This window comes from Salmo salar, chromosome ssa08 (genome assembly GCF_905237065.1).
Source record: "Salmo salar chromosome ssa08, Ssal_v3.1, whole genome shotgun sequence".
NCBI classification, from domain to species: Eukaryota; Metazoa; Chordata; class Actinopteri; order Salmoniformes; family Salmonidae; genus Salmo; species Salmo salar.
In genome coordinates, this window is record NC_059449.1 from 4,369,859 (window position 1) to 4,390,540 (window position 20,682).

Genomic DNA, 20,682 nt, shown 5'->3' on the forward strand with positions numbered 1-20,682 from the left:
TTGTTCATACCGTTCTCCCTTTATCCAGCCTGTCATGTGAAAGTATCAAAGAGCATTTTCTATTATCTGTCATATAGAAAGTGTTTTTGCCCTTGTACTGCTGTTGCTCCTTCTTAGTTATTTCTTTTCTTACCCACGTACTGTAGATGACTCAGATCATTTGAAGTGTATTCTCCTTATGACTTCTTTATGCCTCTCAATTTCTCCTTCTCTTTCTTATTCTCTTTCAATTTCCCTGTAGCTCATTCTCCCCCTCATCTCTCTCTCTCTCTCTCTTGCTCTCAACTTTTGAAGTATCCCTGATACCGATTCGTCCAAATTCATTGACTGTATGGAGCATTAAGAGATTCATGGAACACAGATAATGGTGGATAGAACAAGGATGCCATCATTGCAAAGAAGCTGATCCAACAAAATGGGTAGTCGTCAAATCGTCATGATTTATGTGTTCTAACAGGCCCACAATGTGGCTACAAAAAATCAGATTTGGATGTATTTGGCTGTTTTCACTACATAATATTTAGAAGTTGCCCATTCGGGTTTAGAAAACATTTCTGCTAAATGCTAACTCCTGTTTGCATAAGTAGGGGCATAGCTGTCCATGTACTGTAGAAATTGTTGGTGGTAGTCGAAGTAGTTTTTAAGTGTAATGCAGATGATTGGTGATGATGACATGAACATGTATTGGGGTTGACATCCATACAGCATTATCCTCAGATTTCTACCCCAACATAGTGTGAAATACACATATAAACAGTAGCCTAAATGTAGGCTAATTGTGATGGCCAGCAATGGGGGGATTCTGGCTCTATCCACCAGGGGGGCGTTTCCATTGTTTTGGATGAACTCTTACCTTATTTATTGGTTGAAATTTTCTATCAGAATGTGCCAGCAAAGAGCAGTGGAATTTATTTCTCTCTCTCTCTCTCTCTCTCTCTCTCTCTCTCTCTCTCTCTCTCTCTCTAAGGGATATGATTAACTGTTGAAGCGTCCCTGACGCTCGTCAATCCCAATTCATTGCCTGTATGGATGGCTGCGATGGGTTGAAACGTGTCAGGTAGCCTCGAGGTTAGAGTGTTGGGCCAGCAACTTAAAAGGCAGCTGGTGCAAATACTGGAGCCCGACAAGGTGAAAAATCTGTCGATGTGCCCTTAAGCAAGGCACTTCACCCTAATTGCTCCAGAGGCGCTGTATGATGGTGACCCTGGCCTGACCCCACTCCCTGCTGGTGTCTCAGGGGGAGTTGGGGATATGCAGGAAACATACGCCCAGGACAAATATAAACACCCGCCTAATAATAATAATAATAATAATAATTATTATTATTATTACTATTATTATATTGAAACGTGTCAGCAAAGGGCAATGAAATTTCCATCTCTCGCTCTCCCCTCTCTCTCTCTCTCTCTCTCTCTCCCTTTGCCCCTCTTTCCCCCGCTCCCTCTCTCTGTTTAGTTAAACCCCCTCACTGCGGAGCCACTGAGTGACAGTACGATGTCCATGGTGTGCGCGCACAACTAACGGGGAGAGAATTGAACTAGAAACGTCACGACCAAGTGAACGGGAGGGACAGTGGAGGAGAGGGAGATCGTGTGAGAGAGAGAGAGAGAGAGAGAGAGAGAGAGAGAGAGAGAGAGAGAGAGAGAGAGAGAGAGAGAGTGGGGAAGGATATATTGAGTCAAAGCAGCTCTGTTTGCTCCTCAGTGTGTGAAAGAAGAGACAGAGGACGTGTGAGAAGACAAGATGGAGCGCTGGAACAGATGAAGACTGTCACTGGGTATGTGTCTCTGTGTCTCCGCCTGTCTCTCTGTCTGTCTGTCTGTCTGTCTCTGACTGCTTGTGTGAATGAATGATTGTCTGTGTGTACATGTGTGAGTGAATGAGTGTGTCTGTGTGTGCATGTGTGAGTGAATGAGTGTGTCTATGTGTACATGTGTGTATGAATGACTGTGTCTGTGTGTGCACGTGTGAGTGAATGAGTGTGTCTGTGTGTACGTGTGTGAATGAGTGAGTGTGTCTGTGTGTACGTGTGTGAATGAGTGAGGGTGTCTGTGTGTACGTGTGTGAATGAGTGAGTGTGCGTGTGAATGCTGAAGAAGCTGTAAGTCAGACAGTTTGAGTTTAGGCGACGTCTGTGCATTAATTCTGACTTGGTGAGAGCTTGTGTGTGTCTGGCGGTCGGTGTGCGTCTGTGAAAGAGTAAGTGCGTGTGTATCCTCAAGACGCTGTAAGTCTCAGTTTTTTCCCTCTGTGCAGTTCTGACTGAGTCAGAGTGGGTGTGCATAATTCATTTAAGAGTGGGTGCATGCGAGAGGGTACAGGTATGCTTAAGCCTGTGCGTAGGAGTTTGGGTTTCCTAAGGAAAGACAGAGAGGTGTTGTTGTGGTAAAATGTGGGCTTTTTGTTGAACCGTTTCTTACATTGATGAACGATTCTGGATTGCATTCTGGTGCTAGCTTAATTTGAATCAAAAACAAATGGTTTGTGATCTGTCTGTGTGTCTGCTCATTTGTGTGTCTCTGCGTGTACGTCTTGAGGGAGTGTGTGTGTCTTGAGGACAGGAGGTTGGTGGCACCTTTATTGGGGAGGAGGGACTCGTGGTAATGGCCGGAGTGGAATGAGTGGAATCGTATTAAATACATCAAACACATGGTTTCCAGGTGTTTGATGCCATTCCATTTGCTCCGTTCCAGACATTATTATGAGGCTGCTGAATGGAGAACGGCTCATAATAATTCCTGGAACGGAGCGAATGGAATGGCATCAAACACCTGTAAACCATATGATGATGTATTTGATACCATTCCACTGATTCCGTTCCAGTCATTACCACGAGCCTGTTCTCCCCAATTAAGGTGCCACCAACCTCCTGTGGTGTGTGTGGCTGCGTTTAGACAGGTAGCCCATGAATTGTTTCACTAATTGGTCTTTTGACCAATCACATTAGAACTTTTCACATCAGATCTTTTTAAGAGTTGATCTGATCGGTCAAAAGACCAAATAGTGAAACAATCCATCTAAATTGGGCTGCCTGTCTAAACGTAGCCTGTGTATCACATTGTGTGTGTACATGTAGGCTAAGTACACACCAACATTTATAGCAATGTTTTGTACGGATTTCAATAGCCAGTAGTGTAGTCTTTCAGCAATTACAATTTGCACCAGGACAGAGGTATTAAAGGATAATGAAATGAGAGGTACTATAATTAAATGTCCTCGGTAAATAATGGGATGATTACCATTTCTATTACAGTTTATCATTGATCTTTATTTAGAAGACGATTGTTCATTTTATAGGTGACAGCCATTGTCTAGACTGGAGAATAACACTTCAAGTACTGTTATGTAAACATTGAGGACAAGGCGGCGTGCTAGAGAGAGATGGGGAGGGAGAAGTGGAAAGAGTGCAAGAGAGACAGCTGAACAGATTGAGCTAGAGAGACAAACCTATTTTATTTGTATTTATTTAACCTTTATTTAACCGGGAAGGGCTCATTGAGATTTGAAATCTCTTTTTCAAGAGCGCCCTGGCCAAGATAGGCAGCACCAAGTCATTACACAATTACAGACAGACAACATGAAAAACTACAGGTAGTCTTGTAAAGAATCATAGAATTCACAAGAGTATAACATAACTATAAAACAGCAAATTAAAAACATTGACTGGTCAGGGAATCAGACCTAAATCCTTCATCAATGATTTAAAAACACCAATCGGGACAAGTTATTTCAGTTTAAAAGTATTTTGTAAGGTGTTCCAAGCCGATGGTGCAGAGTACATAAAAGCCCTTTTACCAAAGTCAGTTCAAACATTTGGAACAGTTAGCAGGATAAAGTCCTGCGAACGAAGAGTGTACCCACCACATTTCTGAACAATAAAAATGCCCAAATAAAATGGTAATAAACCCAAAATGTCTTTGTAAAATAAAGTATATCAGTGACTGAGCCTACGACTGACAAGAGAAGGCCAGTCAACCCTGTTATATAAATTGCAGTGGTGTGTAAGGGTTTTGCAGTTTAAAATAAATCTCAAAGCTCCATGGTAAAGGATGTCAATTGATCTCAAACACTGAGTGGGAAACATTCCTATATAAAATATCCCCCATAGTCTAGTAAAGGCATAAATGTAGCTGATACTAGCCTCCTTCTGGCTTCAAAAGAAAAACAGGCCTTATTCCTAAAATAAAATCCCAACTTCAGGTTAAAAAAAATAGTAAGTTGTTGAATATGCAATGTAAAAGAGAGGCCATCATCAATTAAAATTCCAAGATATTTATATGAGGTTACAGTCTCAATCTCATTGCCCTGACAGGTAGCAATAGGTGAAAGGTTCAGAGGTCTATTTCTTGCTTTAGAAAACACCATTAGTTTAGTTTTGTCAGTATTGAGGATAAGCATCAATTGACACAAGGTATGTTGAACAGTATAAAAAGCAGTTTTCAAGTTCTGGAAAGCTTTTGTGAGAGATGAGGCACAACAATAAATAACAGTATCATCCGCATAAAAGTGAAGTTGCGCATTTTACACATTTTTGTCTAAATTATTTATATAAATAGTGAATAAAAGGGGACCAAGTACAGAGCCCTGGGGCACACTATTACAAACAGACAATTTAACAGACATGAGCCCATCAATTTGAGTGCACTGAGTTCTTTCAGACAGATAGTTAGCAAACCATGCAACTGCATGCTCCGAAAGACCTACGCTCGACAATCTCTGCCTCAGTATAGCATGATCAACTGTATCAAAAGCCTTAGAGAGATCAATAAAAAGTGAGACACAGTGCTGTTTTTTTTCAAGGGCTTCAGTGATAACATTTAAAACCTTCATGGCTGCTGTAATTGTGCTATGCTTCTTCCTGAAGCCCGATTGGTACATTGAGAAAATAGAGTTAGTATATAATAACTATTTTAGCTGTTCACTCACAAGGGTTTCAAGTATTTTCGCCAGAGGTTACAGCTTTGAGATTGGCCTATAATTATTTGAAAGAGTTGGATCTCCCCCTTTTAAAAGTGGTAGGACAAATGCTGATTTCCAGATCTTTGGAATTTCCTTACATTCCAGGGTTAAACTGAACAGATACGTAAGTGGTTCAGCTATGAAATCAGCTGCCAGATTTAAAAAGCAGGGATCAAGAAGATCAGGACCTGCAGGCTTTCTCTGATCTAAGGATTTCAGCGCTTTATGTACTTCCTGCACTGAGAATGGCAAAAAGCTAAATGTTTGACCAGCTCTCACTGGTTCATCCACACAGGGTTGTACAGACACAGAAGACACTGAATCAAACAGCCTACCAGATGATACAAAGTGCTCATTGAAACAATTCAGCATTTCAGTTTTGTCATATACAGCAACAGAGTCCTTCAATACGCATGATGGTAATTCATTAGCATTACTGTTACCAGACATAGATTTAATAGCCTTCCAAAACTTTTTAGTGTCATTCAGGTTATCAGTGGTAACAGACATAACAAATTCGGACTTGGCCTTCCTGAGAAGAAAAGAACACTTGTTTCGTAACTGCCTAAAAAGAAGCCAATCAGCATCAGAACATGATTTCCTTGCTTTAGCCCAGGCTAGATTACGGTCGTGAATAATACAAGACAGCTCAGAAGAAAACCATGGATTATCTCGCCCTTTAACCCTGAACCTGTGGAATGGGGCATGTTTGTTTACTATTTGAAAAAAACCATCATGAAAGAATTTCCTGGAGCAAGCTCAATCTTTCTCCAGTCAATAACAAATCATGAAAGAAAGCCTGCTCATTAAAACTCTTCAAATTTCTCTTACGAATAAAGCGTGGGTTTGTCTTAGGAACCTTAGTGTTTCTAACAGCAACAACAGCACAATGGTAACTTAAATCACTACAAAAAAAACACCAACCGTAGAATATTTATGTGGAACATTTGTCAATATCAAATCAATCAGCGTAGATGTCTCTGGGCATTTGAGATTTGGGCGAGTGGGTGAGTTAATCAACTGGGTGAGATTCATAGAATTACATAACATTTTTAAATCATCAGACACCGGCTTTAACCAACACCAGTTGAGATCACTAATCAAGATCATTTCACTGTAAAGAAGTTTAGACATAAGGTGCATCAGAGAAGAAAATGCATCACCGAGAGCAGAGGGGGGTCTATAACAGCCAATCATAGTTATAGAGAGACCCTATGAAACTTCAAGATTCAAAGCAAGAAATTCCAACTGCTTACAAATAGTTTCAGACTTTGCCACATTTACAAGGATTTTAGTCTTTACATATATAGCCACACCCCTACTTTTCTTAACTCGATCAGTGCGATACACATTGTAACCATTTATACAAATATCATTATCAAGAACAGACTTTCTGAGCCAGGTTTTCCCGAAAACACAATTACATCAGCATCCGTTGATTTAGCCCAAATCCTAACCCCATCAATTTTTAACGTACATTTAAATGAAAAATGATAGATTTCAAATCAAAGGGAGGTTGGAGACATTGCATATCAGGGCCAGGGTTAGGTTGCACATATCCTGATGTCATCAACATAAAAATAACTTGGCACCTCTGTTTAATAACCTTACATGCCGTCACTTTTTTAAGAGACCTACTGCAAGCGAATTCTACAAGTGAGTTTCCAGACAATACAAAACAGTCATTTAAAACCATTAGACTTTGGTAGTGACACAAGTTCGTACTGTTCACATCATGCCACAAAATGCATTGGCACTTGGACGAGTGGACCGAGTGAAAAAGAGCGAGCTCCCGCAGACAAAATGTCTAATGGACGGGAGAGTACAGTACATTGTCAGATATACTCACCCAGCGACACTGTTCGTTTTCTCCAGAGTTCAGTAAAGTCAGTGCATAAAGAAATACCACGAAAATTGACATTTTCTCTGCGAGATGTAAGAAATAGAGGCCAAGGAAAGGTAAGGGGAGAGAGGGACTGTGTGTGTGTGAGGTGATTGAGTGTGGGGGTCGATTGAGAGAATGGGTTGGGGATTATTGAGCTGCCTCTGACAGCCAGGAGGAGAGGGGAGAGGAGCAACTTGGACGAGACACTCCGTGGAGAGAAAGCTGAGGATAGAACCCAGGCCAGCCAGATATAGGGTTACTTTGGTAAACTTCAAGTAAAGAAGTGCAAATAGCGAGAAAAAAAATTATGGATCCAAGTTGTGGGAGACACGCGATCTTTACACCAGCAAAACAAAATAGTTTGCACTACACAACAAGGAAATTGTGGATTAGGTTTTTAGTAGGTTAAAATCTACTAGTCACAGACAAATGACTTGACATGCTGCCATCTTGGATCGTGAAGGCATGTATATCCTTACTGAGAAAGAGATGCAGAGAGAAAGCGAAAGAAAGATTAGGGAGAGATGTAGAGGGAGAAAGAGAGAGAGAGATGCAGGTATTAACTTGTACAGTAGATGTATAAATAACAGTAAATGGAGAGAGTAGAACGATGCACTGTCAAACATTAATATATATTCGGAGATCTGACATAGTAGCGCAATATTTTGACATGAAAGACTATTGAGATATTGGGAGTAGCTTACATCAGCTCAGGTACTTAAAGAAGAGCATCATGAACAGTAGGAGAGAGAGGGACAAAGTACAGCAAAAGAACCAGGAAGTGAGATATGCTCGATAAAGGGAGTGACACTATCGCCCTGTTTCCCACCCTTCCTTTCCTCCCTTCTCATTCATATCTCCCTCTCTATTTCTCTCTCTTCGTCTCATCTCCATCCCCACCCCCCCACAACACACACACACACACACACACACACACACACACACACACACACACACACACACACACACACACACACACACACACACACACACCTACCTACCTAACTACCCACACACACACACGCCTACCCACAGTCCCATCCGGCGGTCCACATGAGCGTATCGAAACCTCCTCCGCCCCACTCCCACTTCGCCCCCCCACCCAACTCTTCCACCTCCCATCTCTCCATCCCTCCCTCCTCCTCCACCCCATCCTCCCCCGCACCTTCTCGTGCTGCCTCCTCTGCTCCCAGATCTCTCCCTCCGCCCTCTCCTGTCAAGATCTCCATGCAGGAGCACTTTGCCATCAACGTGTGCCCCGGGCCCATAATGCCTATCCCGCAGATCTCCGACTTCTTCCCACGCTTCCACGACTTTCCCATGACCCCGCCCCCGCCCCGGGAGAAGAAGATCCTGAAGGAACCAGATTTCGGATTGAGCAATGGAGGGGAGACGGACGGAGAGAATAAGGAGAAGGAGAGGAAACCCATCGAAGAGGACCGGGGGGAAAGGCAAGAAGGGGCGGATTCGGACGACGATGATGAAAGTGAGTGGGAGGGGGGTGGGGGTTTGGTGGGGTTCAGGGGTTAGGGAAAGGAAGGCCTTCAGGTCAAGTATGGTGTGTGTGTGTGTGTGTGTGTGTGTGTGTGGCGTGCGTGTGTGCGTGTGTGCGCGTGCGCGTGTGCGTGTGTGCGTGCGTGCGTGCGTGCGTGCGTGCGTGCGTGCGTGCGTGCGTGTGTGTGTGTGTGTGAATCTATTTCGAAACATTCTACCGCCAACGCAAACATTCTCAATAAGATGCCATATCCTCAATTCATCTCAATGTTTACAATAATTAAGAACATCGCTTGGTAACACGTCATTAGCCAGGGTTTTAAAGAAAGATAAGTGGGCCAAATGTTCCTTCTCACATCTCCAACAACATCCAATTAATATCGCATAAATCCATGTTTTATTCCAAGTATATTTCAAAGGAATGAGCAATACACAAACACAAATTAAGTGTTTCATGGGTATATGAGGACACAGGACAGAAGGGATTAGAAATTGAGAAATCTCATTTGACAATATTATTTATTTACAAAACGTTCCACACAACGCATTCACAACGCATTCACAACCATTGCCCATTACCTTCTGGGTGTATTTTAGCCACAACGGTTGTGCAAACGTTTCTTTTGTGCATACACTCATTAAACATATACAGTGCCTTCAGAAAGTATTCATACCCCTTGATTTACAGAAAAAATTATTCAAAATGGATTAACAAAAAAAAAACTTGCCCATATTCACACATTACCACATAATGACAAAATGAAAATGTTGCATTTTTGCAAATTGATTGAAAATGAAATACAGAAATATCAAATGTACATAAGTATTCACACCCCTGAGTCAATGCATTGTAGAAGCATCTTCGGCAGTCTCTAAGCACTTAGCACGCAATATTTGTACATTGTACTTTAAATTCTTGAAGCTCTGTCAAGTTGGTTGTTGAAAATTGTAAGACAGCCATTTTCAAGTCTTGCCATAGACTTTCAAGACGATTGAAGTCATACTGTCACTAGGCCACTCAGGAACATTCAATGTCGTCTTGGTAAGCAACACCAGTGTATATTTGGCTTGTGTTTTAAGTTATTGTCCTGCTTAAAGGTTCATTCATCTCCCACCTGTCTGGTCGAAAGCAGAATGATCATGGTTTTCCTCTAGGATTTTGCCTGTGCTTAGCTCCAATTCGTTTATTTTTTATACTGAAAAACTCCCTATTCCTTAACAATTACAAGAATACCCATAACATGATTCAGCTACCACTATGCTTGAAAATGTGGAGAGTGGTACTCTTATCTTTGTAGTGACTGGGTGCATTGATACACCATTCAAAGTGTAATTAATAACTTATTATGTGACTTTTGAAGCACATTTTTACTCCTGAACTTATTTAGGCTTGACATAACAAAGGGGTTGAATACTTTTTGACTCAAGACATTTCAGCTTTTCATTAGTTTGTAAAAACTTCCAAAAACATAATTCCACTTTGATATAAATGGGATATTGTGTGTAGGCCAGTGACAAAAATCTCAATTTAATACATTTCAAATGAAGGCTATAACACAACAAAATGCGGAAAAAGTCAAGGGGTGTGAATATGTTCTGAAGGCACTGTGTGTTTTATTACAACGATTTTGACAATTGTGTACATCGATTGGTCAAAGTGTGTAAGGCTTTAGTCAGTGTGGCATGTGTTTCATTTGTTTGTCTTTCTGAATGCCGTTATGGTTTTAACTGTGGGTGTTAAAATGTCAGGCTAGTTAATTAATGATGTTCCAGTTGTGAAGTCATGTATTCATGCATGTCTGTTTCTCTGTTTGTCTCTGAGTGTGTGCATGGGCATGTTTATCACAGTGTGTACAGGTGTCAAATTGTGTGTGTTTGTGCATGTCTACGCACATGAACCCGATGGGGTCCGTGCGGTGATTTATGTAAATGAATGTGCATCCTAGTTAATCATCAGAAAACAAACACGGGCCTCAATATTCTTGCGGTTTAATCCCGACTCTCGAAGTCGCCATTTGTTTGTGTCAAAACCACTTTCTGTGTACATTTCTCAGTGTTAGCTGGCACTGCATGTGTTTAAGGGAAGTAATTGTGAGTCGAGCATCTTCTCCACCATCATTGTCTCGTGTTTGTTGTCGCTCGCTCCGAGTTTCTCCGACAGAGGGGCTCACACACACACACACACACACACACACACACACACACACACACACACACACACACTGTGTGATTTATTTTGCTGTGTCGGAGTAATGTTATTCAGTCCTCAAGCCTCTTTTTTTCTTTCCACTCACAGCGAGTAATACAAACAAGGTGTGTTTTTTAAGAGAGTGTCAGGAAAATAAGCATCGGCGTATCCAGATTCCAGAATTGTGCAGGAGGCTGGAGTTACAGGTTTTTGTGTTTGGGGAGGTGGGGGGGTGGAAGGTTTGTGTGTGTTGGTGTTTATGTTTATGTGCATGCATCTGTGTGGCCATCTGTGCATGCATCTGTGTGGCCATCTGTGCATGCATCTCTGTGGCCATCTGTGCATGCATCTGTGTGGCCATCTGTGCATGCATCTGTGTTGCCATCTGTGCATGTATCTGTGTGGCCATCTGTGCATGCATATTTGTTTATGTTCATTCAATTCATTTATACACACTTTTATCTAGGCTGTATTCACAGCCAGGGGCCAAACTAATTGCCAATAATGGATCGTCTGTATCGATTGTTTTGTTTTACAGCTTATCTGGGCACCCTGGAGTTCACCCTGCTCTTCGATCACGAGAACAACTGTCTACACTGTACAATCCACAAGGCCAAGGTAATAAACTCAACTGTTCTAATCTCCGTCAAGGGCTAAGCTTGAAAACAAGACTCCACTTACACCCCAAGCCTAAGCTAAGCCACGTCCCCTCCACACAAAGTGTCAAGAATCAAAGGGAAATTAGCTTAAGCGCCATCCAATCCACTGCAAGCCTTAGGTTAACGTTGAAGCTTCAAAAGTTACTCTACATATCTTTTCCGCGGAGACAGGCTTAGCTCTAACCCAGCACATCAAGCCATGAAGTCATGAAGACAATGGTGCTTGTACAGTGTAGACAGTTGTTCTCGTGATCGAAGAGCAAGGTGAACTCCAGGGTGCCCAGATAAGCTGTAAAACTAAACAATCAATTCCCGTGAACTCTATTCTGTGAGAAAGAACCAAGATGTATCTCTTAACAATGAGGCAGAGTTGAGTATTGATGCGATCTGGGCTAGAAAGATACATTTCGCATTCAGCCCACACCAGGCAAACATTCAATATATACTCCTTATGGGTATTATGGAAGATGTGAAGCTGAGATGCACCCATTCAATAATATACCCTGACTAAAAGTGCGTCCCAAGTATTACCCCATTCTCTATAAAGTGCACTACTTTTGACAAAAGCTATATGTGTCCTTGTCAAAAGTTGTGCACTACACAGCGAATATGGTGCGATTTGGGAATCAGCCGTAATTATGTGCCTTCCTACTTATGTAATATCAGGGAGTTGCTATCATTTGTTCTTTTTTGGAAGGCGATTGACTATGTTTATACCCAGATAAGCACCCTAACCCAGTGGAAAGCATTGGTAGTGCTGGCACACCTACATATAAACAGACTAGCTTGAGAAATGATGGACGTAGAATGAAAACGAGTTGAGTAGAATGGCATGCGACACAATAGACAAAACAAGAGTAGAGTTGAACACCAAAGGACATAATGCTCTTTGTCATGCCCTGAACTTGTCTGGCGTACAGCCTGTGGTGTATGACTGTATGCCATGTGTATGATAGCTAAACCTTGACCAAGTGTGTTCTGTCTGTGCGTGTATGTGTGTGTGTGTGTGTGTGTGTCTCTCACTGTGTGTGTCTGCGTATGTGTGTCTGCGTATGTGTGCGCATGCACATGTGTGCGTGCATCTGTAACCATGCCTGTGTGTGTGCGTGTCTCCACAGGGACTAAAGGCCATGGACTCCAACGGACTGGCCGATCCATACGTCAAGCTCCACCTCCTGCCTGGAGCAAGCAAGGTCACTACAACCTTCCTATCCCTCATCATCTTCCACATTAGTGGTACCCAGTCTATTAGTTGTGTGTGTGTGTTTCTTTCCACTGAAACAGCTTGCCTCACAGTGAAGCGCTAAATGGTCCTACCCAAACCACCACGACGTATCGAATAGACGGGAGAGTGCTTACTGTAATCCAAAACGAATTTGAAGTACTGCAGCTTTGCGATAGCATGGCACTTAAGATTCCTAGAAATGATTGCCATACTTTCATGGACATAGTACATTTTGAAATGATTCCAGTTGCGTATATTGTGGATAATATGTTGATTTTGGAGTGCTTCTCTGCTGTTTACTGGACAGACAATACCACCTGTGAGGTTGGTCAAAGCACTGGGCTTAATTAGTGTTTTCCATAAACACCAGCGGTCGGCTAAACAGATGATAATAGACTCATTATCTGTGTTCGAATACTCATACTAACTGCACTAACTGTACTATTTGTGATGTAAATTGAGTATATAGAATGCTTATTGGTCATAGTATGGATATAGTTAGTATGCCAAAAGCTCCCGGATGTCGTACTACATTCGCCAAAATATGAAGTATACAAACAGTGGACACTATTCCCGTACTTTTAGGGCCCATAATGACATTCTTCAGAAAATGGGTGTGGCTTCACATCGTTTTCAGATTTGAAGAAAATGCTGGAAAATATGCTGGCCGAAGTCCAACGAGAGTAGATACAAATTCATCGCTAGGGCGAGTGAAATTGTCAGAGTGAGGTGTTCTCTCATTTCTGTCTGGAAATAGCTAGCAAGCTAGCCAACGTTAGCTTGAGTGCTTGACTGCCATTGTCAGGTTAGAACGCTCGAATCAACCCTACTCCTCGGCCCAAGCGTCCAGTGTGCGCTCCGAGAGCGAAACTCTCTGAATTTACAAACAGACCATCTGACAACGCTCTGAATCTACGAATGCCCAGAGCACACTCTGAGTGCTCTATGGCACTCCAGATAGAATTTAAGAACACACCCGAAGTCATAAAATGTCTAGCTAGTAATTTGTTATACTAACAAGGTAGCAAGAGGTTGCATAGCAACAGCATTAACTTCCGGTAGACAGGCGAAGAGCTAGTACACTCAATTGAAAGGATACTGCTCGTTTACAGTATACTAAAATGAACTAATAGTATATAGTATGTAGTATATACTCATTAAGTATGTAGTATACAGTATGTTAGTATGGGTATTCGAACACAGCTATTGTCAGCTGGCTACTTTTTTCAATTAACTAGGCTTCTTTTCATTTAAAAGATTCAATTAGCTAGACGGAAACGTCGGTATAGACTTCTCCCGCTAGAATGAACGATATGCATATTCTAGTGATCTATTGATAGGACAGGCGCGTGGCAGTCACAAAGCGAGTGATGACTGGGAAACTCCTGGTTTGTCAGTCTGCTCTTTGTTCTGCCTCGTGGTATCTGTGCTATTCTTGTGCACTGTGGTTGGCTGCAGTCAAAGTTTGGGAGAAGACAAACCAAGATGCAGGTAAAATTGCTCAATTCCAATAGCGGTTTAAACAGCAATTCAAGTAAAGAGTGAAAAAGTAAACGTTGCATATGTCCCAGCAGCGTCCTTAGCCAGCAGCCATTTTCCGGCAAACAGGAAAAGGTATGGGGAAGTACAGGTAGACAGTTAGGATCCTGTTCCTGTTGTATCCAGTTGCTGAGGTAGGTGTTTAATCCCAGGGTCCTTAGTTTTGTGTTGAGCTTGGAGGGCACTATGGTGTTGAACGCTGAGCTGTAGTCAATGAACAGCATTCTTACATAGTTGTTCCTTTTTGTCCAGGTGGGAAAGGGCAGTGTGGAGTGCAATAGAGATTGCATTATCTGTGGATCTATTGGGACGGTATGCGAATTGGAGTGGGTCCAGGTTGTCTGGGATGATGGTGTTGATGTGAGCCATGACCGGCCTTTCAAAGCATTTCTGTCACGCCTGCCCCCGCTCCTCCTCTCTGGCGCTCAAAGGCGCCAGGCTGCCCATCATTACGCACACCTGTCACCATCATTACGCACATTAGCGCTTGCTGGACTCACCTGGACTCCATTACCTCGTTGATTTCCCCTCATATATCTGTCTGTTCCTCGGTTAGATCCCTGTGTCAGCATTATTGTCGTAATGTCGTTTTGTTCCCCCTGTCCAGACACTGTTCTTGTTTTGTTATATGTCCGTTGTTTCATGAAATGTTCACTCCCTGTACTTGCTTCTCGTCTCCAGCGTCTGTCCTTGCAATTTCATGGCTACAGATGTGAGTGTTATGGGGCAATAGTCGTTTAAACAGGTTACTTTAGCGTTCTTGGGCACAGGGACTATGGTGGTCAGCTTGAAACATGTAGGTTTCACAGACTGGGTCAGGGAGAGGTTGAACATATCAGTGAAGACTGATACAGCTAGTATTTGCCCTATACAGCTCGTTCAGTGCGGTCATAGTGCCAGCATCGGTTTGTGGTGGTAAATAGACAGCTACTCTCTTGGTGTATAGTATGGTCTACAGCTTATCATGAGGTATTTTAACTCAGGCGAGCAGAACCTCAAGACTTCCTTAATATTAGAGTGTGCGCTGCCGCTGTTGTTAGCAAAAATACACACCACTTCCCCCCCAACCTTACCTGACACTGCCTTGCGGACTTGACGATGCATACAAAACCAGCTAGATGTATATTATCTGTAAACGGAACCGAATCGCATCGGTGAGATAGCCGTTCATTTGGCTACCTAATTTGCATATGGGCAGGCTATTACCGCTTTCTGGCGATTATCTGCAGATATATTATATTCAATCGTCACTGCAGGAACAATAGATAGTGGAGAGAGATACTCATTCTGTTCCAAAATATGATAAAAGAAAAGAGATTGAAGGTTAGTAAAGTGTCATGATACTTATTGCTATAGGCCGACTGATTTGATTAAAGCATCCAGTGGAAATTTTAGCACACAAATCCTGGTGGGGAAAACTCAACCAATTGTTTTTAAGATGCATGCCAGCAAAGCCACTACACAACACAACACTAAACAATACATTTAATGCGTTATAACAGTGACAAACAGTGCCCACGAACTGTTAGGGCCTACAGAAAGCTGTCCGTCAGCTGAACTTTCCTTTCAGCACCATGGAGTGAATCCTTACCACCTGGCGATCAGCGGGGCGTCGTCTGGCAGCGAAACAGTTCAGTCAGCCTTATTTACTGCTTTTTAAAAAACCATAGCTGATATGGCTGACTTGCTTAAGTAAATATGGCTACTACTGACTCCTTGTGGATTTGTGTAACTCTATAAGCATTCTCCTTCAATAATAACGAATGCCGACTTTTGAACCATACACAAACATTATTATATTTATGTTCTGTAAATTCATGTTTATTATCACACTTAGCTCTATGTATGAGCAAGTGCCTATTCGTTCAGCACTTTCAAACTGTAAGAGAAATTCAGATAGATGTTAGTTCAGATAAATTCCAGCAAGATGGTGAGGCCTTAACTTTAGTCTTCTTTGTCACCACAAACACACACAGAGAGAGAGAGAGATAGAGAGAGAGAAAGAAAGAGAGAGAAAACGACAGTATCTCAGCTGTTAGCATACCATTTGAAGTATTTTATTGTGTGGTCTTAAAAGTAAGGAAAATACAATCATGGGGCTCCACTTTTATAAACAATGTACTGACGCAAAGACAACGCATTGCACAAACAAAACAACCCTTGCAACAACCCTTGCAATATGAACTGGAATTACATGAACTTTTTGTTGAACAAAAGTATTTGAATGCGAAGATATTGTCACTGGCAAACATGGTTACAAACCATCACATAGTATGATGGTCTGGTATATAGAGAATACAGAGAACCACATAAGTGTATTATAAGTGTATTATAAGGCTACGCAAAGTAAGCAAAACAATGAAATGCATCATTCTAACATAGACTAAGATGATGAATAATATACCAATCCGATAGACCTGTACATGTATAAGCAATATAACAATGGAGACTATGGCGTAAGGGAATGATGAGCGGATAAGAGTCAAGCCGTAATTTCGATTAAGACATGAGTGAGCTGAGACGGATGATATGCCTATTCGTTCCACACTTTGGGAATGTACAGCGACAGAATTCAGAACATGGGCCATTCTTACAGTATTCTCCCTGTACACCAAGTCAGAACCGTAGGATAAATAACGGGGGAACATAAGCAGACAATGAAAGCTCTTACAATATTCGATGATGACATTTCTCTAAAACAGGCTATAGGCTACATGTGCACCACCAAGTCAGAACAGTAGGCTAAGTTCTGAGGTGGAGAGAGACCAAATTCTTAGGGTGAGATACATGGGCTACTAACAGCTTACTACACAACATACACTTACTTTTTTAGCTACAGTATACATACAGTATGTTCCTGGCGTACTACGTCACTTACACAGCAGCATTTTTAAAACCACTTTCCTGCAATTCTATATTGTTGTTTCTCAACGTGTTTACTTGACAGAACACAACATTTTTTCTTAGGTTTTGCCAAACAAACTAAATTGAAAGAGTAGACCAGATGTACAGTTGAAGTCTGAAGTTTACATACACCTTAGCCAAATACCTTTAAACTCAGTTTTTCACAATTCCTGACATTTAATCCAAGTAAAAATTCCCTGTCTTAGGTCAGTTAGGATCACCGCTTTATTTTAAGAATGTGACATTTCATAATAATAATAATAATAATAATAATAATAATCACATTCCCAGTGGCTCAGAAGTTTACATACACTCAATTAGTATTTGGTAGCATTGCCTTTAAATTGTTTAACTTGGGTTAAACGTTTCCGGTAGGCTTCCACAAGCTTCCCACAATAAGTTGGGGGAATTTTGGCCCATTCCTCCTGACAGAGCTCGTGTAACTGAGTCAGGTTTGTAGGCCTCCTTTTTTGCACACACTTTTTCACAAATTTTCTATAGGATTGAGGTCAGGGCCTTGTGATAGCCACTCCAATACCTTGACTTTGTTGTCCTTAAGCCATTTTGCCACATCCTTGTAAGTATGCTTGGGGTCATTGTCCATTTGTAAGACCCATTTGCGACCAAGCTTTAACTTCCTGACTGATGTCTTGAAATGTTGCTTCAATATATATACATCACTTTCCATCCTCATGAAGCCATCTATTTTGTGGAGTAGACCAGTCCCTCCTGCAGCAAAGCACCCCCACAACATGATGCTGCCACCCCCGTGCTTCACGGTTGGGATGGTGTTCATTTGCTTGCAAGTCTCCCCCTTTTTCCTCCAAACACAATGATGGTAATTATGGCCAAACAGTTCTATTTTTGTTTCATCAGACCAGAGGACATTTCTCCAAAAAGTACGATCTTTGTCCCCATGTGCAGTTGCAAACCGTAGTCTGGCTTTTTTATGGCGGTTTTGGAGCAGTGGCTTCTTCCTTGCTGAGCAGCCTTTCAGGTTATGTCGATATAGGACTCGTTTAACTGTGGATATGGAGACTTTGTACCTGTTCCCTTCAGGATCTTCACAAGGTCCTTTGCTGTTGTTCTGGGATTGATTTTGCACTTTCCGCACCAAACTACGTTCATCTCGAGAAGACAGAACGCTTCTCCTTCCTGAGCGGTATGATGGCTGCATGGTCCCATTGTGTTTATACTTGCGTACTATTGTTTGTACAGATGAACGTGGTACCTTCATGCGTTTGGAAATTGCTCCCAAGGATGAACCAGACTTGTGGAGGTCTACAATTTTTTTTCTCAGTTCTTGGCTGATTTCTTTTGATTTTCCCATGATGTCAAGCAAAGAGGCACTGAGTTTGAAGGTAGGCCTTAAAATACATCCACAGGTACACCTCCAATTGACTCAAATGATGTCAATTAGCCTATCAGAAGCTTCTAAAGCCATGACATCATTTTCTGGAATTTTCCAAGCTGTTTAAAGGCACAGTCAACTTAATGTATGTAAACTTCTGACCTACTGGAATTGTAATCTGTCTGTAAACAATTGTTGGAAAAATGACTTGTGTCATGCAGAAAGTGGATGTCTTAACCGACTTGCCAAAACTATAGTTTGTTAACAAGAAATTTGTGGAGTGGTTGAAAAACGAGTTTTAATGACTCCAACCTAAGTGTATGTAAACTTCCGACTTCAACTGTCATTTTTGAGATGTAGTTTTTGCCACAATAAATTACACTGAAAGAGTAAACTAAACTAGTTTTTCTGACCAAATTACTAATCTACCACCTTCCCTCAAAGTCCGACGCACAGTGATTGACAGGTCTGAACCCCTACCAACTCTGTGACTCACAAACATCCTGCCCCCTCTCCTGACAGTTCCACCCACAGTGATTGATTGACAGGCCAAACTGTTAAAGGTCAATCCAAATTGACACATTGGTTTCCTTACCCTAAGTGTCCACAGCAGCTGAGCCAGTAAAATACATATTTGAAGAACAAACATAATTGTGGCAATTCATATCTTGCAGTAAAACTGTAAATGATTTTCATCTCAAGAGAAGACAGGTTTAAACCTGCAAAATTTTATTTTTTGGGCGACCCTACCAAATTCACATAGAATTTAGTTTGATCTGTCATTCTCATTGAACGCAAGTCTAAGAAGCAGTAAATATGTTCTATGTGCGCTATTTCTATGCTTCCTGTTCTTAAGTTTCCTTCTTGTGTCTTTTTACAACAGACTGAATTCATACACTTTCAGTCATTTTAATTGTAAATGAATGTCTTTCTATTCAATACCACAACTTATTTTCCAAACCTGGGAGTTAAAGTCATTAACATTTTGGGGGGCAGGTAGCCTAGTGGTTAGAGTGTTGGACAAGTAACCAAAAGGTTGCAAGATCAAACCCCTGAGCTGACAAGGTAAAAAATCTGCCATTCTGCCCTGAACAAGGCAGTTAACCCAGGCTGTCATTGAAAATAAGAATTTGTTTTTAACTGACTTATCTAGTTAAATAAATTTAGCTGTGGAGGCCACCAAAATAGAGCTTGTTCTGCAAATTTGTTTTTACCCTAGCCCGGGAACTCTCTGTCTCTCTATTTTTTCTATTTGGCTGGCTAGTCCATATACTTGGAAAAAACTGGGCTTTGGCTTTAGGGCTAAATGTAACTAGCTAGCTAATGTAGCACGTTGACACTCTACGTTGACTATTGAAAAGGAGTTGTTTTGGCACTTCGCTGGTTAATGTGACATTTCTCTGTGCTCAACAGCAATGTTTTGGTCCCATTTTACTGGCTTTGTTTAGATTTTGGAGTTGTTGTTTTTGTGAATGGTTGGGAGGTTTGGCAGCTGACACACAATCTTCTCAGGTTGATTGTTGCTGGCGGCCATCTTGGGTTTGGGTCAACATCAAAGTAAGTTGTGATAGCCGCATGGAGACAGAGCCAGACAGGTATTATAAACACAATGTCTGTGGTCGAACCCAAAAAATACAGCAAAAAAAGCCACCAGGTCTGCTTCTGTTAATTCCCCCCCTCCTCCTTTTGTTCCACACCATATTTCTCCATCCCGCCCTCCGTCCCATCTCTGTCACTATCTCTCTATCTCTATGTGACCCTCTATGACCTTGAAATAGCAACACAGTGCCAAGAGAAGGGCGGGAGGTAAAGGGGTGAGAGAAGGAGGGAACTAGGAGGGGGGAGATGGATGAGGGGAGGGCAGCAGCAGGTGGTTGTCATGGAAACAGCGCCGATTGTTACACTACTCACGTCAACAGGCGAGTGTAGATGGGGGGATATACGTCAGCACATACGTAAGTACCCACAAACCCCCGTTTGGTAAATATCAACCACATGAGTCTACGCCGCCGAGGAGTGGGGAGCACGTGAGTGTGAAACAGAGGATGACAGGCGGGCTGGCAGACAGGCAGGGAGGGACTCACGCGCATACACACCATCTTGCACACACAGAGGCACGAGCACACACTCTCCCTCTCCCCCTTTCTATTTTTTTTCTTACTTACACTCACACACACACACACACACACACACACACACACACACACACACACACACACACACACACACACACACACACACACACACACACAGAGAGAGAGAGTCTCCCACATAGATACCCACTCCTTCACACACCAGCTTCCACACATACAGGGGCACAAGCTGATTCCTCATACTAAAGGACCGCCGGACTCACATGGACAGAAACACCTGACTAAACACACCTCCACAGAAACACACACTCTCTCATGCACAAAAACAAAACACACACCATTACACACTCTCTCCTCCTCACACGCACTCACACATTTCACACAT

The 20,682-nt window shown here is 42.1% G+C and overlaps 1 protein-coding gene across 3 annotated transcripts in view; it reads left to right on the forward strand.

Moving 5' to 3' along the window:
* The first annotated feature begins 1,495 nt into the window (after window positions 1-1,495).
* LOC106609963 (double C2-like domain-containing protein beta) overlaps window positions 1,496-20,682 on the forward strand; it is a 45,709-nt gene continuing 26,522 nt past the window's right edge. For all 3 annotated transcript variants that reach the window (XR_006770767.1, XM_014209034.2, XM_014209035.2), the window contains exons 1-4: window positions 1,496-1,777; window positions 7,880-8,330; window positions 11,065-11,144; window positions 12,304-12,378. Coding sequence is in view for 2 of the 3 variants with exons in the window: in XM_014209034.2 (XP_014064509.1) it covers window positions 7,898-8,330; window positions 11,065-11,144; window positions 12,304-12,378 (588 nt within the window). In the remaining variant the exon portion in view is untranslated. The remainder of the gene's footprint in view (window positions 1,778-7,879; window positions 8,331-11,064; window positions 11,145-12,303; window positions 12,379-20,682) is intronic.